At 37.9% G+C, this 26,514-nt stretch overlaps 1 protein-coding gene across 2 annotated transcripts in view; it reads right to left on the bottom strand.

Moving 5' to 3' along the window:
* pak6 (p21 protein (Cdc42/Rac)-activated kinase 6) overlaps positions 1–26,245 on the bottom strand; it is a 28,940-nt gene extending 2,695 nt beyond the window's left edge. The window contains exons 1-8 of one of the 2 annotated variants that reach the window (XM_015389946.1): positions 25,790–26,245; positions 13,942–14,189; positions 9,516–10,181; positions 7,869–8,402; positions 5,615–5,748; positions 697–823; positions 482–607; positions 261–395 (exon numbers count right to left, since the gene is read on the bottom strand). In XM_015389946.1, coding sequence (XP_015245432.1) covers positions 261–395; positions 482–607; positions 697–823; positions 5,615–5,748; positions 7,869–8,402; positions 9,516–10,181; positions 13,942–14,145 — 1,926 coding nt within the window. In that variant the 5' untranslated portion in view covers positions 14,146–14,189; positions 25,790–26,245. Of the gene's footprint in view, positions 1–260; positions 396–481; positions 608–696; positions 824–5,614; positions 5,749–7,868; positions 8,403–9,515; positions 10,182–13,941; positions 14,190–25,789 lie in introns of those variants that run through there. The other variant, XM_015389947.1, reaches the window with a different exon arrangement.
* Positions 26,246–26,514: the final 269 nt, after the last annotated feature.

The raw sequence follows: 26,514 nt of genomic DNA, 5'->3' as shown, positions 1-26,514 counted from the left end.
ACATTTTATATACCAAAGATTTAAAAAGCTTGATTGTAGCGTGCAAATAGTTTGAGTAACTTCTAATGTCTTTATGTTTTCTGTAAAGAAACTACTCTGAAGGAGTGAAAAAGCTGTTAAAGTCCAAATAAATACTTAGAAAGACTCGCAAATGAAACAAAAAATACTTAACAAGACCCTATTTAGAAGAAAAGAAGAAAATGGGGTAGTGTACATTTCATGTGAGGGCATTTGTGTTGGGTTTTTTTTTTATTTACTACCTGGCTGACATTTCGAACAGTTGGAGCTGGCTCGTCCCTGAGCCTCTTCATTGCTGCTACAGGTGTTTCACTGAAGTATGGGGGCTCTCCATCCACCATCTCCACCACCATGATACCCATGGACCATACATCAACCTTGTGGACAAAGAAGTAAACACTGTAACAGCTCTGATAGCAGAGGTGGGGATAATAGTTGAGATTATCAGTGGTTTTCTCCTCACCTCCGTGCCATATGGGGATTTGGATATGACCTCTGGAGCCATCCAATAAGGTGTCCCTACTAGAGACTTCCTCTTAGGGATGTCCTTACTGATCTGGGCACAGAAACCGAAGTCTGACAGCTTCACCTGGAGGAAACCCAACAGAATTACAAATTAAGGTGAAGAAAAATCCAAACTAGACAGCTGTTGGGTGGGGGAGCGTTGATGTGTCATACCCTTCCATCTAGTGTGAGTAGGATAGAGTCACTCTTGATGTCTCTGTGAATGACGCCCTGTGAATGGAGATAGGCCAGAGCTTGAAGAACAGCCTCGCACACTGTGGCAATCTGCTCCTCACTCAGCCTGCAGGAAGACAAGTTTTACACATATAAAAGGCTGACTGTACATGGGCATCTCACACATTCCCGCTACCGGTTCCAACAGCCCAGAGCGCTGAAAATTAATGAATCACTGCACGTTAAAAGCAATGATAAAAGGTGCAAGGTTCAGAACAACAACTCCTACACAAGAGAAATGACGAATGAACATACTCCTTCCTCCCCAAAGATAATGTGGCTTTTTTATTTCACTATTGCAACATAAACATATACGGAGCTGTCCAATTGTATCCATGCATCTGAAATATTTCCAGGATTTTATACAGGCATGGATCTGTTTTATTAGGAGGGAAGGAAGAGTGTTTTTTTTTCATCACAATTTATTTGGAAAAACATATCCTTAAGAGGTTTGCAAGGCTATATTTCAACCCACTTTATTATGATACCCCTGAATAAATCTGGTAAAACCGACTCTTTAGACCACTCCCCTTATTCCAAACACAGTGGTTTTGTCAACGCCTCAGGAAGAGTGAAGCACAAATGCGTTTTACCTGAGGTAAAATGCATTCAGTAATTTCCCTTTTGGATCATTAAAGTATTTCTGATTCTGAAATGCATTATTGGTAGTTTTAGCCAACATTGCAGGACCTACAGAGATTCAATATGCTTGTCTTCAGAGAAGAAAACCACAACCCACTTTTAAGATTCTTATTTAAAGAAAAATGTAAAATCTATACAGCATTTCTTTTTCCTCTCGCTACAGAATTATGCACTGTTTTGTGTTAGTCTGCCACATAAACTTCCTTTTGAATTTGACATACTAAAGTGCTTGGTTGTAATGTCACAGCTGTAGGGGACAGTAAACACTGAGCTGTTTTCCTTTAGCAAGAGAAATCAGACATAGAAGCATCTTAGCGGACAATAACAGATTGAGGTAATCCTTTACATGGAGAGTAATTGTCTACAACTTTGTTTCTACTGCTGCGCATTTGTGAAAGACAGAAGAAAAAATCACACTAATGGTCAAGACTCATTCAATCTGCCTGCTCAGTTTCCTGGTATGCGTTACAATATGAAAGCAGTTAAGGAAAGTTCAAAACCTCCACTCAAAACAGACTCAAAATAGTAATTAAAAAACATAAAATTGTTTTATAACAACAGCAGAGGGAGGCGGACTTAATGAGTTTGAATTTATCTAAAAAGGGACAATGCCTATTGATGGAGAATTGAATATACCAGATTATAGCCTACAGTGGATTTTTAACTGTCCGTTTGGCAGGTTGAGTCAACAACATAAAGTAATAAAAACATAACATAAAAAAATCAAAATAAAATCAATAAAACAACAACTAAACCTTTATGATAGTGAGCAGTATAAGCAGGTAGAGAAATGATATATAGAGAAAACATGTCTTTGAAAACAATTGGATGGAAAATAAAGGGAAAAGCAAGAACAATGAAAAATATAGTGAATCGCACATATTTCACTAGTGTTAAAAAGATAAAATTAGATGTCAAAGGACTGAAACTTTAAATGTGCAATTATATTGCTGATTGCCCAATTACACAGTCAATATAAGTGCCAAAGAGTGAGACAATACTCAAAAAGCATCAAATCAATCAAATACCAATGATTATAATCACATGGTTCTAGAAATACCCATTTTTTAGGAATATAAAATGTGTCTTGCCTTGCATGTAGCACTTACCCCTAAAAGGTAAATAAAAAGAACATTTTGAAAATGAATTTGGTAATGTAAATAGTAATGATAATAAAGCAGTGATGTTTATGAAATTAGGGATAGTACACCAATAGTTTGCTAGTATCTATAAATATACAAGTTTATGGCATCAGTACTCTTCTTCCAATAACCAATCTTTAAGGTGTTTGGTCAAAGAAGGGAGAGTGGGGAGTTCATTTTTGAGTTTGGTATTGAATTGCAGGAATGACAAGCATAAACAAAGAGAGGGGCTTGAATAAAGGAACCACACAGTCGCCTCTAGAACCAGCTCTTGTTGATCTGTTTGAGTTGGGCTTTTTTCTCCACAAATTCTTGAAACAATGGAGGTGCTTTTCCATGGCAGATTTTGTAAATTAAGAGAGCATTGTTGTGTTTAACAGTGCTGAGCACAAACACACGTTGATTGTACCATGATGTTACCAAAGTTGTCTTTATAAACTGTTTTCGTCTGCTTTATCGTCACCTTACAGGCTTATGTCCAACTTGCTATGCAGTTGGACTTATGTGACATGGTCAAAATACAAATTTACTGACTCAATATTTAGATTGTGTCTTATAAATCAAAAGTTTGACAAGTTAAACTTATTTTTATTCACAGTAGTTTTGAATTCTCATTAAACTCCTAACTATTTCAACTCTTTTACAGCATCAATTGTTGTACCTTTTACAAAAAGCATTAGGGTCACCGTGATTATTTACTCTTTTTGTACATGCACACAGTGTTGGATATGTTCATGCATAGCTTGTTATGGTTCTCCCTTTGTTGACTTCTGTTGGAGTTTGTTTTTAAGTTTTCAATTCCACTTTAATTTATATTATTCTGTGTTTTCTTGGTTCATTTTGCATTTGGTGTTATATTTTAGAAGTCTTGTATGTTTTAAGTTACTTTGTGTTGCCCCCTTGTGCCAGTCTCCTTTCCCTTAGCTCCTTCTAATTACTTCCTTCTACACCTGACCTCTACCAGATAATTAGTCCTCCCATTGTTTCTGTCTGCCATATATATTTTTCCTGTTCAGTTACTCTTTGCTGGTTTCTCATTGTTGCTTTTTTCCCAATGTGTGTTTTCCCCTGATGTCTCCTGGTTTTTGGTATTTTTTTCTTGGATATTTTTTTGTTGCCTTTTTTCTTTGAATCAGCAAAACTCATCTCTGCCTCCTCTCTACATATGGGTCCTTAACCAACCTCTACCCTTTGCTGACATACAGTGGCTAGGATTTTACATGCCAGTTACACATATTCGTCAAACCATCTGTCAGCACTAGCACAGTGTGTTTTTTATCCTTTGCATCGTTGTATAGAACAGATTCATCAGCATACATTTGGCAGGTGATAATTGTAGGACAACAACTTGGTAGATCATTTATAAACCCACTGAAAAGCAGCTGACCTAGCACTGATCCCTGTGGTACCCCAAGATTGTTGTTGCATAATGTTGACTTCATATTCTGCATCCCAACACACTTTGATCTTGCAGATATACGTGATTCAACCAAATTTAAAGTACTTCAGATACTTTAGATCCGATCCGATGATAAATGATGTCAAACACTTTTCTGAGATCAATGAATACAGCACCAACAACGCCGCCTGCTTCTAATTTAGATTCTATGTTTTCCAACAAGAAACAAGCTGCCGTCTCAATAAAATTAAGGCCAAATTGCATCCTGTTCAAGGTGTATGGACTGTTGTTAAGAGCATCTGCAATTTGTTACTCTACTATTTCTGCTGAAAGTATGCTTATCCCTCTGTAATTGCTGTTTATTGCAGGATTACATGACTTAAAGGCTGGTGTCTTGACAGAGCACTTCCAGAAGGGAAGTAACTTTCGTTTATGGTTTTATTTATTATAGTTAAGGGTGTGAAGAAAGATTCTATGTAATATTTTAGAAATTTTACATCAATACAAAATGCAGATCAAAAACAGCTTAATTAACTTGTGACTGAGACACTACACAGAATAAGAAAGGGTTTGTTAGCATTCATTGCCATCGGGGTGGCATTCTATCTGGAGGCAATAGCTTTGAGTCAGTTCTTTAAATGAGTATTAAGTAATCCTTCAAAGTTGCTACAATATCCCTTGGATCATAAATGGCTTTCTCCTCTAACTGTAGCTCCTAAATTTCTCTCTGCACTATACCAGTTCTGATCCGTTTTTATTTATATATATATATATATATATATATATATATATATATATATATATATATATATATATATATATATATATTTGTCCAGAACCACTTAGTATTTCCCCTTGCAGTATTAATTATATTAATTACTAAAGAAATGCTGCTTTTGCAGATCAAATTTCCTTAACCACTTTATGTCTAGGAGAAGTAACTGTCTGTCTATCATTCATTATGTTTGTCTTGATTGATATTTTAAGAGCATGATGTTTTTATTTCAGTAATTTTCATATGATTTCATTCATCAACAGAAGGTGATTCTTTTTTGATGGTTTCCCTTGATTTTAACAGTAAATGCAGACATTGTGTCTTGAATAAAAGTCATGAATACATCACAGTTGTCACCAACATGATTCTGGGTGAGATAATTATCCTAAATTATATCGTTAAGCGCCTGTGTCAAATTTAAACCTCCAACCCTTTGTACTCTCAGCTGTTTTAATGTTGTTTTCTTATTACAAGAGAATCTATTTTTAGATAGCTTTCTTGAGGAAAGAAAGGAGTTATGACAGATCATTTTGAATGCTTTCTTTATTTCTCTCACTCTTATTACAAAAGACAGGATCTATGCATGTTCAGAATACGTAATTAGTGTAGTAGGACCTTTTATTAATTGAGTAAAGTTCAAATTAGTTAAGAGTTATTTTAACTGCCTCTGAAACAAGTTGTGTAACCAGTAAATATTTAAATCTCCCAGTAAGATTTCTATGCTTTCTATGTTGAAGATCAACATAGAAAGCACTTCAGGCTGCTGGAGGCCCATGACAGAGCATATTACCGTCTTTGAACACTTTTCCCTCTCCAGTCTATACCACACCACCCCCTTGTGGCTGATTAGCTCACTGATTGAAAAGAGAAACCAAAGGATTTTAATCCCTTGCATTATACCTTGTTTCCGATACGATGTTGGTTAGCGCTCCTCCTTGCAGGTACTCCATGATGACCCACAGCTCCTCCTCAACCAGGGCAGACTTGAACATCTCCACCACATTCTTGTGCTGATAGTCCCTCATGATAACCACCTAAAGCACAAAATATTTGCACAGTTATCACAAGGCTCCGAAACTACAGGTTATATTTTATTTTGCTGTAAAGGGGGTGTGAGGTTCAGCAATTATAAATTATTCTAATGAACTGCATTGAGGTACTTGAATGAATAACACATATTGTATTTTCTTTTTGCACATATAAATTAAGAGCTGTTTTTTTTTATCTGTCTTGCATGCTGCCATACATGCCATTATGGCTGGGTATTTTCGCCAAAGTCCTGAATAAATTCGATTTTGATTAATACAGTTCTAAATCGATTAATTTGGATTCTATCTGTTTTTACAACAATGAAAGTGGTTCAACTGTGTTTCAAAATACTCATGTATTTTATTTTTCCTGTCACATTAAACACAAAGTGCAAACTTGTAAATCAGACAGTTTAAACCTGAGATGTGAGCAAAACTGTCTCATAAGTGCAAACTTGTTTGGGAAAAATGAAAAAGTGAAGCCTCACTCGAGCAAGCAGACATGACACAGCGGGGACACAGCAGACATGCATGAGCTGCATTATCTTCGCTGCACAAACCATATTTGCAGCGTTGGCTGTAACAACTACAGGGTGTTTGCTGGTCAGCCCCCATTTGTTAATGTCTTATGTAATTTAAAATATTTAATAATATTTGCAGCTCTCTGACTTAAAGTAATCTTGAGTGCATCTTTCCTGCTCATTTGAATGTGAACGTCAGGCATCTTAAAACGAATCTATCTCATTCCCTAGACATCGATTTTACAAACATGTAAAGGAATCGATTCAAAATCTTTTTTTTTTTTTTACTCAGCCCTACATGCCATATATAAAAAGTTAACCAAACTGGTAAAACAAGAGGAAGGATGTAGCACCTATCAGAGGTTTAAGCAAAGACAGCAAAAAACAACAAAGAAACAGAGGGACTAACCCAGGAATGCTTTCGATGTGGGATAAAACTAAAATATTACTTTAGAATATTAGGAGAGAAACAGCTAACAAAATAAGTTCTCAGAAAATATTTAAAGAGAGAAATGGCACGTGTTAGCGGCACGCTAAAAGGCCAACCAACAGCAGTGTAGGAAAGTATTTGCTGAAAGGCTGATCAAATGGATTATCTATAGAAGAAGAGCATAAAGACTTGGACAGCCAAGACAATGTTTTTTCATGTTTAATGAAAAATGTTATTATTATTTAGAATTTTATGTGATAGACCAATGTAAAATATGGTACAATATAAAATAAGGAAGTTATAAGAAAATTATTCAGACTTTTTTTTGGTCATTTTTCTTTTATCATAGTCTTTTTGTAGAATCAGCTTTTTCTACAACGCACAGTCTGTTGGGGTATGTTTCTCCCAGCTTTGCAATTTTAGAGACAAAATGAAGCTAAGTTAGAGTGGATGGGGAGGAGAGAACATCCTAAGCCTCTTCTGTTCCTTAACAGGTTTTCCCTGCTAAAGAAAAAGCATTACCACAGCATGGTGCTGCCACCTTCAGGGCAGTGCATTACTATTTTTTCCTAACAAAGGCACGTTCTTCCACATATTTGACTTTTCCTGCACATAGTCTTTAGTAAACATAACTTCTCACAGATCTTTTTTTCCCGCTCTTTCATTAAAGTGAGATTGGTGTTGAGAAGTAAAAGGTGTCTGTGTAGTCTTCCCCTTTTGATATGGATCTATGCAGCTCATTCACTGTTACCATGGCCTGGTTTTCCTGCAAGTTTTCAGATTATAAACAGTGCTATATTATATTCAGAGCTAGCAATATTTTCTTATAAAATGACTTCTTAAAATTCTCATAAACCTTACGGCTTTCGTGATACACACAGATAGGCTTTATTTACTAACTAGCAGTCTTCTAGAGGTAAGTTAAATTTGATTTTCTTTAGGTACAATAGAGCTAATGGGGCTAAATACTGTATGCAGGTAACACTTTTTAATTTTCTTTTTTTGTAAAATAGTTTCAAAACCAGCATTCCTTCTTAATTAGTTTACAATCAGGTCAGCCTTTTTGGGAGTGTCACATACAAAGCTTTCCCAAAATGTCAAAGCTTTGACTATAACATGACAAAATGTGAAAATGTTTAGGGACAGACTTGTAGGGTCTGACTAGATGTTTGTACCTCATTGAAAAGCAACTCTCTCCGCTGCTGCCGCCGCAGGTCCATCATCTTCACAGCAACTTGTCTTCCAGTATGCTTTTCTGTAGCGATACACACCACCCCTGTGGAACCCTCCCCGATCTTCACAAAGTTTTCTAGATAAGTCCTTGGATCGCCCTTATCCACCACCATCTGCAGAGCTGCTTTGAACTGTTCATGTGTCACCTTGGGCGGGTCAGGGGGCGGTCGGGGGGCAGGATATTGAGGCGGTCTAAAAGCAGGTGAGCAGGTTCCTGGAGGACTGGTGGCTAATGAGCCTGTGGGTGAAGGTCGAGGTTGGGATGGGCTGTCCTGCCGGGGATAAGGGGGGTTTGGGCATCCAGAATGCCTGAGGAAGGGGTCTGGTACACTGGGCCTCAGACCCATATTAGGAGACAGTCCTAGAGTATAGCTTGCTGAAGAACGCACCATGCGCTGAGGTCTCATGCCTCCGACAAGAGGGCTGCTGGTGCCAGTCGGCAGGAAACCAGAGTGGTATCTCACTGATGACTCTGCCTGCATGAAAAGAGGAGAGAGACAGTTGAAAGGGTGTTTACCACCTGCCTCAGGCTCATTGCCCACTTTAAACCTTAATGTTAATCAGGTCCGCCACTTCTACCCTAAATTCCTTTCACCTGATTTAAGTCGTGTTTAAACCTTCCTTTGGCATCAGAGTCCCAAGAAGAACATGAACATTTTTACAACCAAACAAAAACTTAATCCCACATTATTTATTTAAGACTGGACTCAAATAAAAACTGAAAGTCAGACTCATGTTTAACAAAAGCGGCTAAGCCATGGGTTTGCATTTTAATACAATAATTACTGAGAGTCTTGTTGCTTTATATTCCCTATATAAATGCAAAAGGAACGGAAAAAAATATATAGAAATTTAAAACAAAATTATTTTTGGTTATATTATTAAATTTACATGACCTCAAATTGCTGACGCATAGTACATACATAAAACATGCTTGTGAAACTGGCTAAGGTTTCAAAAATAGTTTAGTTATTGATGTTTTTAAAGTATGCAAAAAACAGTTAAGCCTTAAATCATATTATACAGCAGAGATATAGATTTTTTTATTTTATTTCTTCAACCAGATTGGCCTTGACAGGAAATAAAAATAGACAATGTGAAAGAAGAATCCGTTTTAAAAAAGTGTTTTAAAACCTTTTAATTTGGCATGTTTAGGTATTTGTCATGAGAAAGTGTTTTTGAAGCAAGTTTCTGCAGTGATAGATGCAAGTTGTTTTTTGACGCATTTACAAATAAAACTTCTGTTGATAAATTATAAGTAATAAAAAAAATGAATCAACAATGAAAAAAACAACATGATATTTTTATTTTTTTAAGAAACCTATTAAATTGTTGATAAATAATTCAATATTTTCTGTCATTATTGATTACATGGGTTTTTTTAAGATTAAAAATGCTGGTTAGTTTAGTTTTTTAAGCTGCCGGTAACTATTAGAATGAATTTTTGTGGTAAAAAAAAACAACAACAATAAAAACATTTTAATGATTACTGACCACATGCTTAAAATCCTGATATATACACAGCATCAAAATATTCATAAATGATGTGCTCCATGAATAATTTATCATCTATGTAGAGTTGTGCTTACTTTTAGGTCATAGGAGGAGAATGGCCTCCCTGGGCTGTTCTGTGGATGCATGTACATGGATACGTTGGGTCTGAGCTCCGTTCCAGTGGTCCCTTGATCTCCGTGGAGCTGCTGTAGCGTCACAGCAGGGCTGTAAAAACATGCTACGGGTCTCTGATTTGGTGGCATTCCTCTGGGAAGCTGGAAATCTCTTTTCCATATTAGCCTTTCTTGAGGACTTCCAATCTCCCCGCTCATATATGGTCCATGGCTTGGTGCTGGGATGTTCTGGGTTGGTGGAGGTGGTAAGGGTCCCTCCACTGAGCTGACACCAACCTCATAGGTTGATTTGGCTTTTGGCAAGATCCCATTGGGCTGCAAAGTGATGCTCTTCTTCATACCCAAATAGGGGGTGTTGGTTTCACTGTGAATGTTCCTTCCCCTGTCCCTCCAGTGATCCTGACCATCATCCATCTCCTCATCATCATCATCCTGGGTTAGGCCCTCATATTGGTAACCGTCCCCTTCGTTTTCCTCTCCCAACCTTCCCAAAGACTGGGCTCTCCTTCTTGCTGAAGGGCTACTCTTCCGCAAAGAGTTGGAGCTGGTCACAGACAGGCGGCTCATGTCGTTGATCATGGCAGAGATGTATTCCCCGTGACCAATCATGCTTCCACGGACAATAGTCTGAAAGAGAAAAGATGTTTATGCCACTCTGGATGACATGATTACATTACCGAGATATTTTAATGCTAAAGTGATAATGAAAGTGACATAATAATTGCTCTCAGGCAGGCAGAATTTAGACGTAGGAATGTGTAAGAGACATCTTTGTCGATTTTTAAAGACAGTGACTTCAGCACCCAGAGTCAGTCCTTTGAAGATCTACCTTTTGATTTGGGCAAATTAACTCAGGCTCAAATATGACACAGAGCACCTGGTCCTGTCACAGATTATCGACGGGATTAGGTCTAATCTCTGACTGCTGAATTCTAACACATTCTAAGCCATTTGAATGTAGCTGTGAGTGAACCTCCTCCTTAGGCTCTAGTCCTTTTAACCTCTAACTGCTTTTTTAACATGACAGTTCTGTATTAAGCTCTATCTCTCTTTCCAATGATTCTGACAAGCATAGCTGAAACATATACAGGTACAGATGCTGCCACCAACATGTTTCACTTTGTCAAAGGTGTTTTTGGTGCTATGCACTGCTTTGTGTTCGTTTTTTTTTTATCTGCATAACCTTTCAAGGGCAAAACATTCTGAAATGGTTGCATCTGATAAAAAACATTCAGATTAAACCATAGATGAACTGCAATTGTTACGGACATGGCAAATATTACTCGTTTTCTGTGACTCTTACATGCTTCCTCAAAATGTAAAGCAGAACTTTTCCTGGCTTTTCTTTAACAAGGTGCATTATTCTCCCTGCTTATTCATAAAGTGCATATTTGGAGAGTGCAAATTCATATCTGTCCTGTCAGTAGATACTTCCATCTAAGATTAGTATGCTCTCTGGTTAACGCTCTGCTAGCCGAGCTGTCAGTTCAGGTGTCCTCAAAAGTTTAAATTTATCACTGAGATATTCAAAGCTTGTAATATTGATTCTTAACCTCACCTTGCTTTAAACTTCTAAACAATTCTCTCCCTGACCTATCGGCTGTGTCCTTCGGCCTTCAGGATGCTCCTTGTTCACTAATGTCCGACACAAAATTTGGATTTATGCTGAGATTAGATGGACTTTAGTTAACATTATAAATAACAAGAGATTCTTCAGAAAATAGTCCATCGTCTTCATTCTGGAAGCTTTTTGTAACATCAAGAGAAAATATGAACCAGTTCCAACTTATTTTGCATGGCTCGGTGTTGCTATAAATGACAGATTCATGTTTCATCAGATCTTTAAGAGGTATGAGCAGCAAGGCAGTCTTGCACAGAGCCTAAACTTGCCCCAACATAATATCATCAAAACTAAGATGCTTTTCCGGAAAAGTGCGTGCAGCGAGTGCATGGTGGCTTATTAGTCAGACTCAGAGAGTCATGTTCAGTTTACAGTCAGTCAACAGCCTCTCCTGTTTCACTGGCTCAAAGCTATTATATTCACACCGAGGGGGTGGAGGTCAGTCCACATCTCACCTTCTGTAGCATCTCTATCATAGTAAACGGTGGCTGTTGATAATGGCCTGGTTGAATTTGCTCTTTTCCTATTAAAACAGATGCACTACTCATTATTTCTTTTTTTCCCCTTCTTACAGAGTTTGCAAAAGTAATGTTAATATTTAGTCATTTTACTAATTTTCAGAAGTATGTTCAGAAGTTTTTTTTTTTATGATATTAAACAACTAAAGTTGCATAAAACCAAAAAGCTGAAGGGAAAGGCAACATAAATGTCTTTATATATAGATATATATCTAGTCTGTACAATGGCAGCCATGGCTAAGAGACTAGAGCTTCTTAGCCTGATGGGTCAGAAGGGGAAAACATTTCGATAGGACATCATTAGTGGAGTACTGTTAGTGGAAGAGAGGAAAGAAGGAAGCTATTAAAAAACAAAAAAAAAACAAAAACAAAAAAAACATAAGAAGATAAATTCATAGTATGAATAACCCATGGAGGCTACAGAAACATGGTATGTATTGAAAAAGTTGTTCTTATTAGATCTCTTTCTGAATTTCATGCAAAAATACTGTATGTGGCATAACTTCCCACTGCTATCTACACACATGGTGGTGGCAGTATCTTGGTGTGGGAATAACTTAGAAGATGGACAAAGCTAAACACATGACAATACTGCAAGAAAACAAGTTAGCGACTGCAAAAGACTTGAGGTTTTATGATACAGTTGAAACATGCAATGCTTTGCAAAAAAAAAAAATAAAAATTAAATGATAATCTTATTTACTGATGACAAATAGTTATCAAATGTAACCTGGTTCAAACTGAATATATAATATGCCCAGGTTAAACCTTTAATTAAACGTGTAACACCTTTTCAGTGTTTTTCTTTAAATCTAACCTGACTGCAGCGTGTCTAATAATATGAAGTAGGCAGGAAATCTTAAAAAGCAGTTCATCATCTCTTGATTTGAAAAAATAACTTCAGATTAGAAACAACATTGATGACTTGAATCAGCCTGGAAAATAATTACAAAATTTTTATAAGGTTTTAAATGGAACAAGAATAACTTTTTCCCATTGAACCAAGTAGGTTTCAGTTAGGGCTGAAACAAATAACCAGATTTATCATGCTTAATTATTGAAATAATTACTAATTTACTAATCAATTAATTGTTAACTGGAGAGTAGAGACTTCAACCTGCCTTTTCCTGACAGAGCAACAATAATTCTACCAATATTGTAAAAAAAAAAATATGGAAACATTTTCATTTAAGATTAAAAAAACGTGTTCATCTATCAATATGCTCTATACAGAACTCCAAAACTAAGCATTTTAGTTTCACCCGGTTTAATTTCGCAAAAAGTCTTATGTAAGGAACCCTTTGCTATAGGATATTAATGGATTAATCTAAAAAAATAATCTACAGATTAATTGATTGGCAAAATAATAATTAGTTGCAGCCCTAGTTACAGTCCATATTCTTCAAATAAATGGAACATATGAATTAGAATGAATGTGCCAATTGTTACAAAAAAGAAAATAACTTGTCACAGTATTACATTTCCATTTCTAAATGCACAAAAAAAAAATGTCTGATTGTATTTGGTAAAAAGCTTGAAAACCTTATTCTCATCTTTCCTCTCTCTTCACAATTATCCACTACTTTGTGTTGGGCTATTAAAGAAATATATATATATATATATATATATATATATATATATATATATATATATACTCAAAGTCTCTGGTAGGAATGTGACAAACTGCTGTAATTTGTCATGCTTTGGGGTTTCTGTGTTTAAAGGAGTCTTGCTCAGATATTGACGGTGAAGGTAAAAACTATCATTCTGACCTAAATGCTGACGCAGAGGTTCTTATGTTGCACAGTTCTGATCTCCACCACATCTCAGTGCTTTTTACTTTTCCAGAGGCCCATAAAAGTATCAACTTGTATATTTTGTGAGGTGTAGAAATCCTGAGATTTGCAGTTTAGATGTTTCACAAGCATTTCCTTTGCTGTACCTGCACTTTTTATTCCTTTTTTATTTGCTTGACATCTTTGGCAGAACACTTTACACAGTTATTAATTGTCTACATGTGGTAATAAATCTTTTGTCCCCCGTGAGGATTTTAGCATTGTGCAGCCAGTGTACACAGCAGGGTCATTAACAGCCTTGTGATAGATAAGGAAGCAGGGGGGGAGTTAGTCATTCCACATTGTCATCAGAGTATTATGGGATTGCCTGAGACAGCAGATTCCCTCTGCAGCACAGAAACTACCCTTGTGAGGTGATACAGATATTAACATAATAAGTTGTTGTGGCATACCTTCTTTGGCCTCAGCTCCACCTCTGTGATCCGGGAAGGGTCCACCATAGGTCTGGGCCGCCGCAGGTTTTCTATCAGGCTTTGCCATTGTGTCGGCAGGCCCACGAAGCAGCCGCGTTTGGCATCAAACGAAGTATGAACACGGTGCTCAAAGTTTTTTGGAGCTGATATCTCTGGCCTCTTCTTTTTCTTCTTGCGAAACATCCTGAGGTCCAATAGAAAGGCTGCCTTCCTGCTTCAGTATGTCCCTGAAGAAACAGGAGCAGGCAGTTTGAAGAATCTACACTCTTATTGCATACAGCACATTGTTAAATAACTGTAATTTTGTCCTTTGAATATAAACAAATCTTTTTTTGCCTGTATGTTTAAACATGTGTCCATGGCCCTTTATTATCTACCTTCTGCTCAAGTTTATTCAAATAAAATCTCCACCACATGGACGTATATTCAAATGGCTACAATTGAAGCTCTTCTGTAAATGTCTTGCATCTGAGACATGTGAATATCCTACATTTCCTTTGCCTTAAAGGCTGTCACAAGCTTCTCAGAGTGAAAACGGCTCGAGGGAGAGTAGATGGATTTGTTAGCACATGTTTAATGAAGGATATCTGGTCAATTAGGGCTCATTCATTCTCGCTGCCCTTTTACAGACGAGCACGCGGCCATGCTGGCCATCGCCCACAGGCTGTCAGCGCACACAGGAGGCCACACACAAGGATATCTTTAAACTCTTCTATAAGTCTTATCTTAATTAATAGCTTTTGTTGCTCTTGATTGCAGTACGTTAGCCAGTTCATCTTTGGTTAGACATTCTGAGCTATTAACTCAGGTTTACTTTCTGTTCAGCTTTACCTTATTTCTAAATGGAGGGAAGTAATTCAATTATATTACAGCTTATTTTCTTAGCAGAGTTTCTGTATTATGAGATAATGGCTCCTGCTTCAGTTCTATGTTAATTTCAATGCTATTTTATGCAAATCATATTGTAGAGGACGTCCCAGCCAGTGATGCAAGAAAGTGTCCTGCAGGAAAATTCAATCTTCAGAATCCCTTCTCTACATGAGAAACTTTTTCTTGTGATTTTGAAAAAGAATAATTTTCAGGGGTGTTGCAAAACAACCATTTCATTTTTTATACAATACAGATGTTGCAGCATTGTATATTAATCAATACTGATATTGACCGATAATGATAGAATGATAGAAATGGCTTGATTAAGTGATATTTCTCAGAGAAAAATACTTAACATCAGGTGTGAGAAACAATGACCCATTTCTTATTTACCAAAAATAATCTTTAAACAAAAGCAGTTCTAAGCAAAAATGTTTCTATGAGCTTTTAGAGGCAGGGCAATATATACTCCAGTATTCATTTTTTGGCTGATATGGGACCAATTTTCTATATAAATATCAGATTAGGCCATCCCTAATAATTTTCTCATAATTTATATTCAAATATAGCAGCTGGATAGCTCAAGTGGTAAGTCACCCATCCTGCAAACAGGTAGCCTGTGTTTGTATCCCAGCTGGGAGGAATGAGCTGCCAGTGTGGGTCTTTAGGCAAGACCCTGTACGCTAATGCATGCTTTGGGGAGTGGTGGCCTATTGGTTAGGGCGAGGTTCTGAGTTTCGAGCCCTACTCCAACGGACTGAGCACAGACCCTTAACTGCTCCCTGGGTGCTGCACAATGGCAGCCTACTGCTCCCCAAGGGGATTGGTTGAATGCAGAGAAATCATTTAGTTGTGACACTTGTGACAGTGTAAAGACAATAAAATGCTGGGGGGAAAAATTAGCAGTACATGCACCTAAGTAACCATGAATAGAATTTATATTTCCATATTTTAAAACTCAACAAAAGAAATTAAGTCTATATATTATATGAGTAACTATATACAGAAATATTTTGATGATTATACTAAAACCCCAAATTCTTTTTTTTTTTTTAGAACATTATATTGACATTTATTATCTGCTTTTTATTCTTAAAACTGCAGTGGCCTGCATCTGAGTTAATACGCTGGGTTTACTAAAGGGCGACAGTGGCGTCGGATGTAGGAGTTTGCCCTGAAATCGAAGGATTGATGTTTCAAGTCGTTGTTACCTTGGGCAAGACACTTCACCTGCATTATCTACTGATGGTGGTCAGAGGGCCCGGTGGCGCCAGTGTACGGCAGCTCCACTTCTGTCAGTGAGCCCCAGGGCAGCTGTGGCTACAATGTAGCTTGCCATCATCAGTGTGTGAGTGAATGGGTGAATGACTGAATGTAGTGTAAAGCGCTTTGGTCAAGTCTCCTGACTTGAAAAAAGGCGCTATATAAGTACAGGCCATTTACCATTTTACCATTTACTGAAGCCAAGTCCAAGTCTGTCTGTCTACAACCACCATATAAAACTATAAAATGTTAAAAAGCTAACAAGAACTGTAATTAATACCAGAAACATGCCATCACAATAACCATGCATCTACATGATCTGGACATTGAAATGCATATCTGTGTCCAAGTAGAATTTAACCAGCAATAATGTGGTACAAACAGGGACCTTCAAGGTGCCCTGAGTTTATCTGATAATCTCCCATAATGCACTGTGAAGTGGTGGGAGCTGAGAAAATGAGTTTTGCACCCCCCTGTGACCCAGCAGGCAATCACGCTTGACAGCCTTTCCTCCCTCCACCTCCATCGCTGACACCAGCATGGCTCTAAACGATGCCTGTTAGATGTGCTGGTAACCAACCCATGCCACTCACCCGGCCGCATCACAATGAGGTCAGGATAAGCAGTCACATGTGCTAAGCTCTGCTTCACTGCAGGGAAGGGGTACTTGGAGGGTGGTGTCCCTCTCCAAGGGTAATTCAATCACTCAACTAATTTGCTAAGTGTTGCATAAACATTTCACTATCTCCTTATGTACGTAACGTGCTGCTGGGAAAGACCCGAATGTCTGGCAGAGACATTATGTTGTTGGAAAAGAACAGTTGAGGAACAGATCATATACAGACCTATAAACATGTTTTTAACGCTGCATTGTGGCTTCTTTTTCCATTAACCAGCAGCAAAACTGCACTGCAAAAGCAGTTTTTAGGAAAGGGAAAACATGTATGGACGTTTTTTTTTCTTATTTCCTGTCTGGAAAGAAAACATATTTCTAGCAAGCAAGTTTTGCACAAAAAAAAGCTAATTTTATAAATATACATTTCAAACCATTTCTTCAGAAACTGTTTCAGTTCATCTTAAGCTTGGTTTACCAGTTACAAGGTTTGTCAAGAGTAAGACCACTTAAACAACTCCTGAAGGTTATTTTCTTTCACTTATCGAGATGTATGTATATTCATTTAAACTTTTAATGTTGCATTTGGGCTGCTCTTTTTTCAGGATGCTATCATCTTACAACTATCAAATTCAACAAACATAATTAAGGTGGATGTTCAATCAATCTTCTTCATGCACTGAAAAATGATCTAAAAATCAGTAATCCTTTCTTAAGGGTAAATATCTTTGTTTTAATTTTGAGTAGGTAAATAATATGATAATATGATCTGTAAATAGAATGTTAAAATAGGATAATTAGATGTTATGCACTTAAAATGAGAACTGCATTCCTTTTAACTCTAACTTATCTTATTCCATTGGCAAAGTGTCTCACTTATCTACTCAATTCTAGAAAAAAAGCAATAGAAAATTTGACTTGACTCTGATTTCTATTTTTTGCTAACCCACTGGGTCAGAGCAGAAACCAGTTCATGTCTGTGTTTTGGGAAAACTCAAACTGTGTCCAAGTTTCAACCATTAAGCTATTGATTTATTGTCATCTTAAAGTTTAGAAGGGTTATTTATTATTTAAATCTATCCTACCTACTTTGTGTGATAAGGCTGCCAGCACCACTGGCAGCCACAGGTCCAGCCACTGGATGCTCAGCATGATGCTGCCACCAAAATGGTTGTTATAGTTTTCCCTGATGTAAAAGCCAGACCTTAACTTTTACAAACATAATTTTATCATCATGACAAAATAGTTAAATATCTGTCACATTGACAGCAAAACATTGCTGTGTGGATTGATAATTTAGTTCAGCCGTACATTTCCAGTGACAATTTTATGTAAAGGTCTGATCAGCACTGCAGATACAAGATTCTGGCACTGACCCAGCTAACTTTGACACAGTTTTGCATTCAGGAATTTATTTAAACGGAGATCAATCACAATTTATTCTGGAATGAAATGCAGAGCGCAGTCTTCCCTTGCCAGCAGAAATGATGATACAGAAGCACAAAGGGAAGAAGATTTTATGGCACCTCACTGAGTTATCGACAGCTGAACCTGCAACCAAATAGGGCATAATTGAAGCGTCTAATAATTTGAAAAAAAAAAAATACGTAAAAAATACTTAAAAAACTTAAATAATATACCCATTTATAGGCTGCACGATATAATTACTTCAAAAGTTGATGCACTCACTTATTGATTTACAAGGTTTAATCACATGCAGCTAGCTTTATTATGACCTCTCGGGCTCTGCTGAACTCATGACAGCTTTGATAACAGTATCCTATTGATCTTCAGGATAAAGTATATATATATATAACATACACAGAGCACAATCTCACTTTCTGCGCACATCTTCTCCCAAACTGTTGGGACTTGACCCTATGCCTCAGTGGCTTGTCTTGTAGACATCAAAGTGCAGAGACAGTACTCAGCTGGCTGCTGTCAGGGGCATGGAGACCTGGAGAGGATGAGGTCATCCTAAAAACGCTGTTGGAAATACTCAGGTTTTTTCAAAGGATGTTTTCATTTTTATAACTTTTGATCCAAACAGGAATAACGAAAAAAAAAAAAGTAAAAGCACAAATTTGCAGATGTACCCAGATACTTGCATATGCTTGAGTTACAGAGGTTTAGATACATTGATACGATTTTATATTTTTTTTGTTGCGTTGTTGTTCCTCTTTAAGCTCATTAATGTCATCCATTTAACATTCTAGTTAAATTGACAGCAGGCCTGGATTATTTAAGGTACTACCGCAACCCTGCTGCTTCCTTAAGCTCTTAGGAAAGAATGGTAGACCTTCTATGTTTCTTGGATAAAATTTCAAGAATGAGTCATGTTCATCTGTTTAAACAATTTTGGCTGGCATAAGCATCATGGGAATATCCAGTCATCATAATGTCCCTGTAGCGAACGTGGTAGGATGTGAACTCTGATGATCAAGCACAGAAAAAAAGCAAAAGTCCTTGTGAAGCTCTTTGCGGAAGTCAGTTAGAGAGTTCTACTGCCCACAGTGATATGAATCCTCAATTAGCATGGCCTGATATGGTTTGATCTAATTACCATCTTTACATCCCTGTTACAAACCCTGAGGGCACCACACCAACTGAGAAGCACAGTGTTGGCTGCAGTATGATGTGGGGGTGTCCTTTTCCACTTCTAAAAATAGACTGGCGTCATGACGAAAGAAAATATTGAAGCGACCTCTCAGTAAATCATTTAGGAATTCAAATTCTACGCTGTCACAATTAAAAAAAACAAACATAAAAACTACTTTATTTGCTATAAATGAATTTGTTATTTCAAATCTGGAGATGAACAGATGAACATGGAATCACAACCATGGCCAGAATGGAAGGAGCTTCCTCGTCCATCACAGCAGCTTGGCCTTTTAATGCCAGGCAGAAACTCAACCATGCAACCCATATGTTTCCTGCAAACAACATTACAGAAGAGGCGGGGGCATCGTCTCTTTCCTCTCATGTTCAAATCACCCGCAGCGTGAGTTGTGGTCGACTGGGAGGGGAATGAGAGATAAGAGAGATATTCGATTTACTTGACATTAGTGCTCACAGCTCATTTGAATATCTTTTTTCCTCCCCGTTTTTCTTGATTTCTACTTTTTTTTGTTCCTGCTGGCATGCATGCAGAGAAATACAGCAACTGTGCAGGTGACTGTGCTTGCGGGATAAGTATTTTTGGTTCAGTTTTTCAGTGATCTAATTTTAGTACCGATCATCCCCCCTCTTCTCTGGCACCAGACACGTGTTTATTTTGTGCAGGATTCATGTCAAATAGTGAAGTGAGGGTGGGTGATGATGGGAGATGAGGTAATCCTCTTTTTGCATCTATAAGAATAATCCAGCTGCTATGAAGACTCCAGAGGGTTACAGCTGCAGTATTTCATAAATTAAGTCCTAAATGGTTGTTTTTGGAATGTGCAAGGCAGCATTGAGGGCTCTTCTATCAGCTTCATTACAATGACCGTTTTGCCCTTTGAGTGCAATGAGCCTGCCTCTGAAGGAGGGGGGCAGCGAGGAGGTCTTCAATGGTCATCTCTTTCTTGAGTAACACAGATTCATGAGAGGGTGAAAAAGGTACGGGACGTAGGACGTGACTGGACAAACCAATGGGACTGCTTTATGTTATGCGTCTTATTTCTCTTTGAAGTCTCCTCTAGAAACACGAGACGGCTTTCAAAGCCAGGGACATTGCTTGTGATGACATAAACTCCAGTTAACAACAAACAACTAACTCAATGCTGCATTAATATTTCATGTTAGTTGGCTGATGCTCCATGTTGTATGAGAAATATGCGGTATGCTGAAGAATGGCACACATCTCTAGGGATATCCGATCTGGGCTTTTTGTTCAGGCTCTAAACTCGACAGCTGACCAGCAGACAGCAAGTTATATCATTCACAGTGAGAATAAACGAGAAGTCACTGCTTAACATGCTGGCTGTATCTAAGAACCTAGTAAATGAAAAGAAGTAATAAATGCACCAGATGAAGGGAAACCAAAGGTATCAGTATCTGGTTCAATGACCATGTTATCCCTTAGACTGACTCTCTAGAATGTGACCTGATGAGGACCCCATTTGGAAACTGAGCAGTTTATTCAGGAGAAAGATGAATAACACCAAAAAAAACCAAAAAAAACCTGACAAGCTTTTTGTATGTCTCTTTCTTTGTTGCATTTCTCTAAAAAACAACTTGATATCTCCACAAAATGTCAACGAGAAGTTTTTCATTTGTGCAAACTAGATGTTCGCTATATCATAAGCCAGACATGGGCAATGTGGAGTCAACAAGTCATCTCCATGTCATGTATTGGTTCTACCCAGCCAATTAACCAGGTGAGTCCAATCTTCACTGTGAATTAACCTGTGCAGATTGGACTCACCTGGTTAATTGGCTGGGTAGAACCAATACATGACATGGAGATGACTTGTTGACTCCACATTGCCCATGTCTGTCATAAGCAGAGCATTCCTTGTTTATGGAAACCGAAGGAAAAAAAGCACATGAATCTGATTGGATTTAATCTCCATCCAATATCTCTATCCTGTTTTTATTTGCTAACAAAAATATTATTCATTTTGTCACAGCTCTAGTCATTCTGGGTGAGTTTTGATTCTGGTAGTTTATGGAAACCACATCTTAAGGCAAGATGGTAACAAAAAGGGGGAACTTTGATGATATTTGGTTGCAATTCAAGGTAACTTTCCTAAAAAGTAGGAACCCTTTGTTGTTAAAAACTGAATATCTAAACGTGAAAGATAAGGAAGAGGAAGGTGTAAAGGTTCCATATGCAGAAAGTCCGCAATGAGTTTTCACATTAAAGTGTGAGGTTGGAGTGGGAAGGTCTTATCAATCTATTCCCACTTTTTATTTAACAACTTTCTTCTCAGAAAGTTGTTAAATACTTGGACAAAAAATTAAGATCGGCCAAATTAAAACGACTAAAATTAAAGTAAATTTAAAAGAGGTGTTGGAGCTCTCTCATTCTTGGAAACCTGAAAGCTTGTTGGCTAAAAGGACCCAACATTGAAAATGAAGGCCTGATGATGGAATAATTTAATAAAATCTAACATCTCTACTCAACTCCATGTGGGCTGCCCTGTGTTCAACAACATCTACACCGCAGTGACCACAATTCTCCTGTTAATACTGACAGTCTGGGCAGTGATTGAAAACTTCCTCCCTGTAAAGTAAAGTATCTTCACATTAACGCTTTTTTTGGATTATGTAATCATTTTTCTCTATCAGCTCCTCTACAGTAAACAGAACATAGCAATAAGGGGGATTTCAGGATAACACAGACGCATCGACACAGAGTGCATACATCATTCTGCCATCTGACATAATGGGACTGATTCCACTCTATGAGACTCTGAACAAAAAAACACTTTTTCTCGTCTCTGCAGTGAACATTTGTGACATAAATGGGAGGTAAAAGCTGCCGCTTGCATTGCAACACTTTAACTGTCGCAAGATGTCGGTCAGATCTATTTTAGATCAACTAAAATACACCTCTAATTTAGTTCTCCGTAGACATTAAAACTTTTAGACTACAACATATAGCAACACTCGTGTTTTAATGGTTTGATGCTGTGCTGATAGAGAAGGATGATCACTCTGAACCTGCTGAAGCCTTTGCTAAAAAACAAAAATAATAAATTATATTGATGCACTGGAAGTGGGTGCAAGCTTTACTGTACATGCAGGCGATGTTTAAAGCATTGATTCATGTTTTTTGGGTTTTTTTTAGCAAAGGCTTCAGCAGGATGAGGTTTGAGGAAACTTTTAAGATTCATTGCATCAATCTGCTCCAAGGCTGCCACCCTCCTCTGTTGAACAACATAGGTGCTAATTCAACGCAAGGAGGAGAGATAAATCATGAAGTGCTTATTTAGACTCCCGGCATTCTTTTTTTATCCAAGCTGTATTATGACCAGTGGCAATGTTAGGCTGTTAAAGCTTTTCGTCAAGAACCTGACAGAAACATTTTAGAAAACCATCTTAAACAAGCACGCTTCCTATCCCTTCCGGTCCTGTGAGTGTCCCGCTTTAAGCTCAAGAGTCTGTTTTGCTTGTCTGTTGATGTTTAAACTACAAAGAAAAGACTGTAAAAACGCACATGGTGATGCAACCATCACACAAAATCAGAGGATGTTGCAGGGTGTATGTCACCCTCAGAGAGGCAGATGCAAGGCTGTGTATGCAAGCATGCAACAGGCCTTCTTTGTCTCCTTCTCTCCCCTTTTCCCTTTTCCTTCTTGCATATCAATCAGGCACCTGAGCGCAACTACACAGCTTTTACATCAAATTTCATCATCATCAGCAGAGAAAAATAAATCCTGGGGTCATTTGGATTGCTATGTCACAAAGAAAAGCCTGCCTTATGTTTTGGAATGGTGTATGTGCGGATGAGTTGACATGTGAGGTTGTAAAGGTTTAGAAAATGCATTTTACTGGGTAAGGTATCCATACGCGTTGACACACACTGTGTGGTGGATTTTAACCAGAATTTTATCCAGATTTGACTTAATAAACCTACAAAAACTGTAATGTAATTGTAAACTGGAATAAATGTGTTTAATTTTTCCAAATTTTTTTTTTTTTACAAATAAAAATCTGAAGGATATGCATCGCTTTGCTCTCCCCTATTTATCCTAATAACACTTTTTAAAACTCAGGTCAACTAAAGGACACCAAATTTCTAAATAGAATTCAGCTGTTTGTAATTCAATCTTAGTATAAATACAGCGGTTCTTTGAAGGCCTCAGAGCTTTTTTTTGGGAGAAGATTAGTGAATAAATTACATTATGAAAACCAAGGAACACAGCATACAGTTTTTTTGATAATGCCTGTAGAGAAGTATAACGCCATTTTAGGTTTTAAAGTTAGCTTTTAAGTAGGGGTGCACTTAGTGCAGGTTTTTGGCCGATCATCGATTCCCAATCTTTAAAAACCCTGGTATATTGATTCCAATTTTGACCAATATAGCGTCTTTTTAGGTGACACTGTCAGTTGTTATAGATCCAAAGAAACCTTCAATATTTCAGTATTATCTGATATATACTAAAAAACATTAAACAATTCCTTTGAAACCACAAAAACTTCTGAAATAACTGCTCTCAATACAAATCATAGTTTTGAACATTGATAGTTGGATGACTTTCAGATCTTTGCAGAGGTTAATAAGATTGGTGGAAAATATCTATTTCACTTTTAAGCGTCTAATGATCGCAGATCTCCCAAAATTAAGGAAATTGAATCTGATCATCGGCCACCAATCTATGCAGCTTTTGAACACATTAATGAACTCATGTCAATTCATGATTTCAAGATGCAAAAAAAAAAACTCACATCCAACTAAATTAGGTGGGGAGAATATTTATCACAAAATCAGCCAAGGGGCCTGGTTTAGCTCTAAAGCTGCAGAGTTTCATGGCTGTCTGCTAGAAGACAAGTACTAGTTGTGCATGCTAGAGATCTAGTCTTAATGGAACATTTGCAGAAAAACAGATATTGATAAAAGAGAGTAAAAGGAAGTTGTTTTTGCAGTAGAGATGCACTGATCTGCTGCCTTGCTCTGATATTGACTCCAATATTAAATATTTAGCTGAATTAGATATCAGAGATCCAATAAAGGGCACTTTACATGGACTTTCTTTCTTTTTAATGCTTCTTTGTTGATAAATATTATGCATATTTATATCTGTCTCAATGTGTCACCTTTTTTTAAATAAATGAAGCAAGGTTCACACTGTAATTCAACTTAAACTCAATATCTGCCCCATGAAACACACAGCTCTTGAAACATGATGGTAGAATATTATATATTAGTGTAATGCTACCACCATAATCTGGGATTCCTTTCTGCAAGAACAAGGAGGAAGGTCAGGACAATATTGGAAAGTTAATCTGCAGCAAAAGCCAGCAATCCTAAAAACAAAACCTACAATAAAGTCTTTTGGTTTGGATCATAGCATACTGACCTGTTAAGAGTGGCCTAGTCAAAGTCCAGACCACAATCCAATTGTTTCAAAATTTCTATTTCTAGATCTGCAAATGTAATAGAAATGTAATCAGAATACATTTATTGTAACAAAAGATTGTTCTGGGAATAGTCTTACTCAGGGAAGCTGAATGTAAATGCATGCCACACTTTTCCGATTTTCACTCACAGAAATGTTAAAGCGCTTAATGTACCCATTTAACTTCCTGATTAAACAATGCGTTATGTTGTTCTATCACAGACGATCCCAATCCATCTATGATTGCGGTTGGGATGTGACAAAATGTGAAAAGCACAAGAGGTACAAACTTTTCTGTGCAGCCAAATAGTTATGGCTGTGAGTCTCTCAGGACGAATGAGTGGACTGTGGATCTTGGAGCTCTAGACTAACACTAAAATCCATAGCATTCCTTAAAACATCTTAGCCTTAGATTGATTTCTGCTCTACGCTTAGCATCTAATAAAGACACTGATAGAGAGTCTGCGACCTTCTGCAGCACTAAGAACTGCTGCTTTTCAGTCTGAATTCAAACAGAATATAACATATCAGCTTCCTGTTTGCTCCATGTTTCATAAAGAGACATTTTGGAAAAGCTTTCATCTTTACGCCTGGTATGCTCAGAAATTCATCAAAACATTCAAAACATTTCAGCTTTTTTTTTTGTCTTGAATTTGAGGTTGAGAGCAGAGCCAGAAAGATAAGAAGGTTGTAGGGGTTTTGAGGAGAAGGTGTGAGTAGAAGGTGAGGGCTCCTCTTTTGAGATCCATCATTGGATACAGAAAAAATCCTCCTCAGTTGTCCTCCTTTTTTTCCTCCATCCCCATCTGCACCTGGCTGGATGCATTCTGCAGCCAGCCAGCCTCTCTCCATCTCCTTCTCTCCCACTGATGCTTCTGCCATGCATAAGCTCGCTCCTTCTCAATGACGTTAACCCTCATTTCCTATCTTTTTCCCTCCCCCTCCTCCTACCTTTATCCCCCGTTTCCTTGTTGTGGGGAGAAAAGGTACCTCATGAGGGTGGGGGGTAAATTACTATTAGAGGAGAAAAAATTACCTTGTTGTCCAGCGAAGAAGAGAACCTCAGTCCTTCAGGAAGGATTGGAAGCACAATTTTTGTTCCCTTACATTCACTCTCATCCTTCCCTCACACACACACACACACACACACACACAGCACAGAGCACAGAGGAAGGACTGACGCTCAAGCCAGAGCGCGCTGCAGGCTGCCGCTTGCCTGGGAAAGCCTGATGCGTTCCTCCCTCCAGGCAGACGCACGCGTTTCCATCTCAAAGGCTCTTTGTTGGGGCTGATTCATCTCTTGCTCCCTGGCTGAGTGCTGCACCGGCCGCTGCACTAAGCCGGGACAAAGCCATGATAAAGATAAAGGCATCCTCCTTCAGGAGAGAATATCACGGCCCCATCATGAAGCTCCTTCCTTCCATCCATCCTCCTCCTCTTTTTTTCTTCTTTTTTCCTCTCCCTCTCAAGCTTTCTGCCTTTCTACACACACCCTCCCACCTCTCTCTCTCTCTCTCTCTCTCTCTCTCTCTCTCTCTCTTTATCGCTTCCCTTCTTCTCTGCCTCCTCCCACTCCCTCATTGGTCTGCATAAGAACTGATAGCTCTGTTGTCAGTGTGTGTGCATGTGTGGATTTTAGGTTTCCTGTAACAGTGAGGAAAGGAGAGCTCTTCTACACCTCATCACCTGGGATACCTTTGGTTTTCTAGCCCCGCCCTCCATCTCTGCCCCTCCGCCCCCTTCACACATAAAAAGAGTGGG

Source organism: Cyprinodon variegatus, unplaced genomic scaffold (assembly GCF_000732505.1).
Source record: "Cyprinodon variegatus isolate N-32 unplaced genomic scaffold, C_variegatus-1.0 Scaffold480, whole genome shotgun sequence".
Lineage (NCBI taxonomy): Eukaryota > Metazoa > Chordata > Actinopteri > Cyprinodontiformes > Cyprinodontidae > Cyprinodon > Cyprinodon variegatus.
The sequence above is the reverse complement of the archived record's forward strand: the minus strand, read 5'-3'. Positions and strand labels throughout refer to the sequence as shown.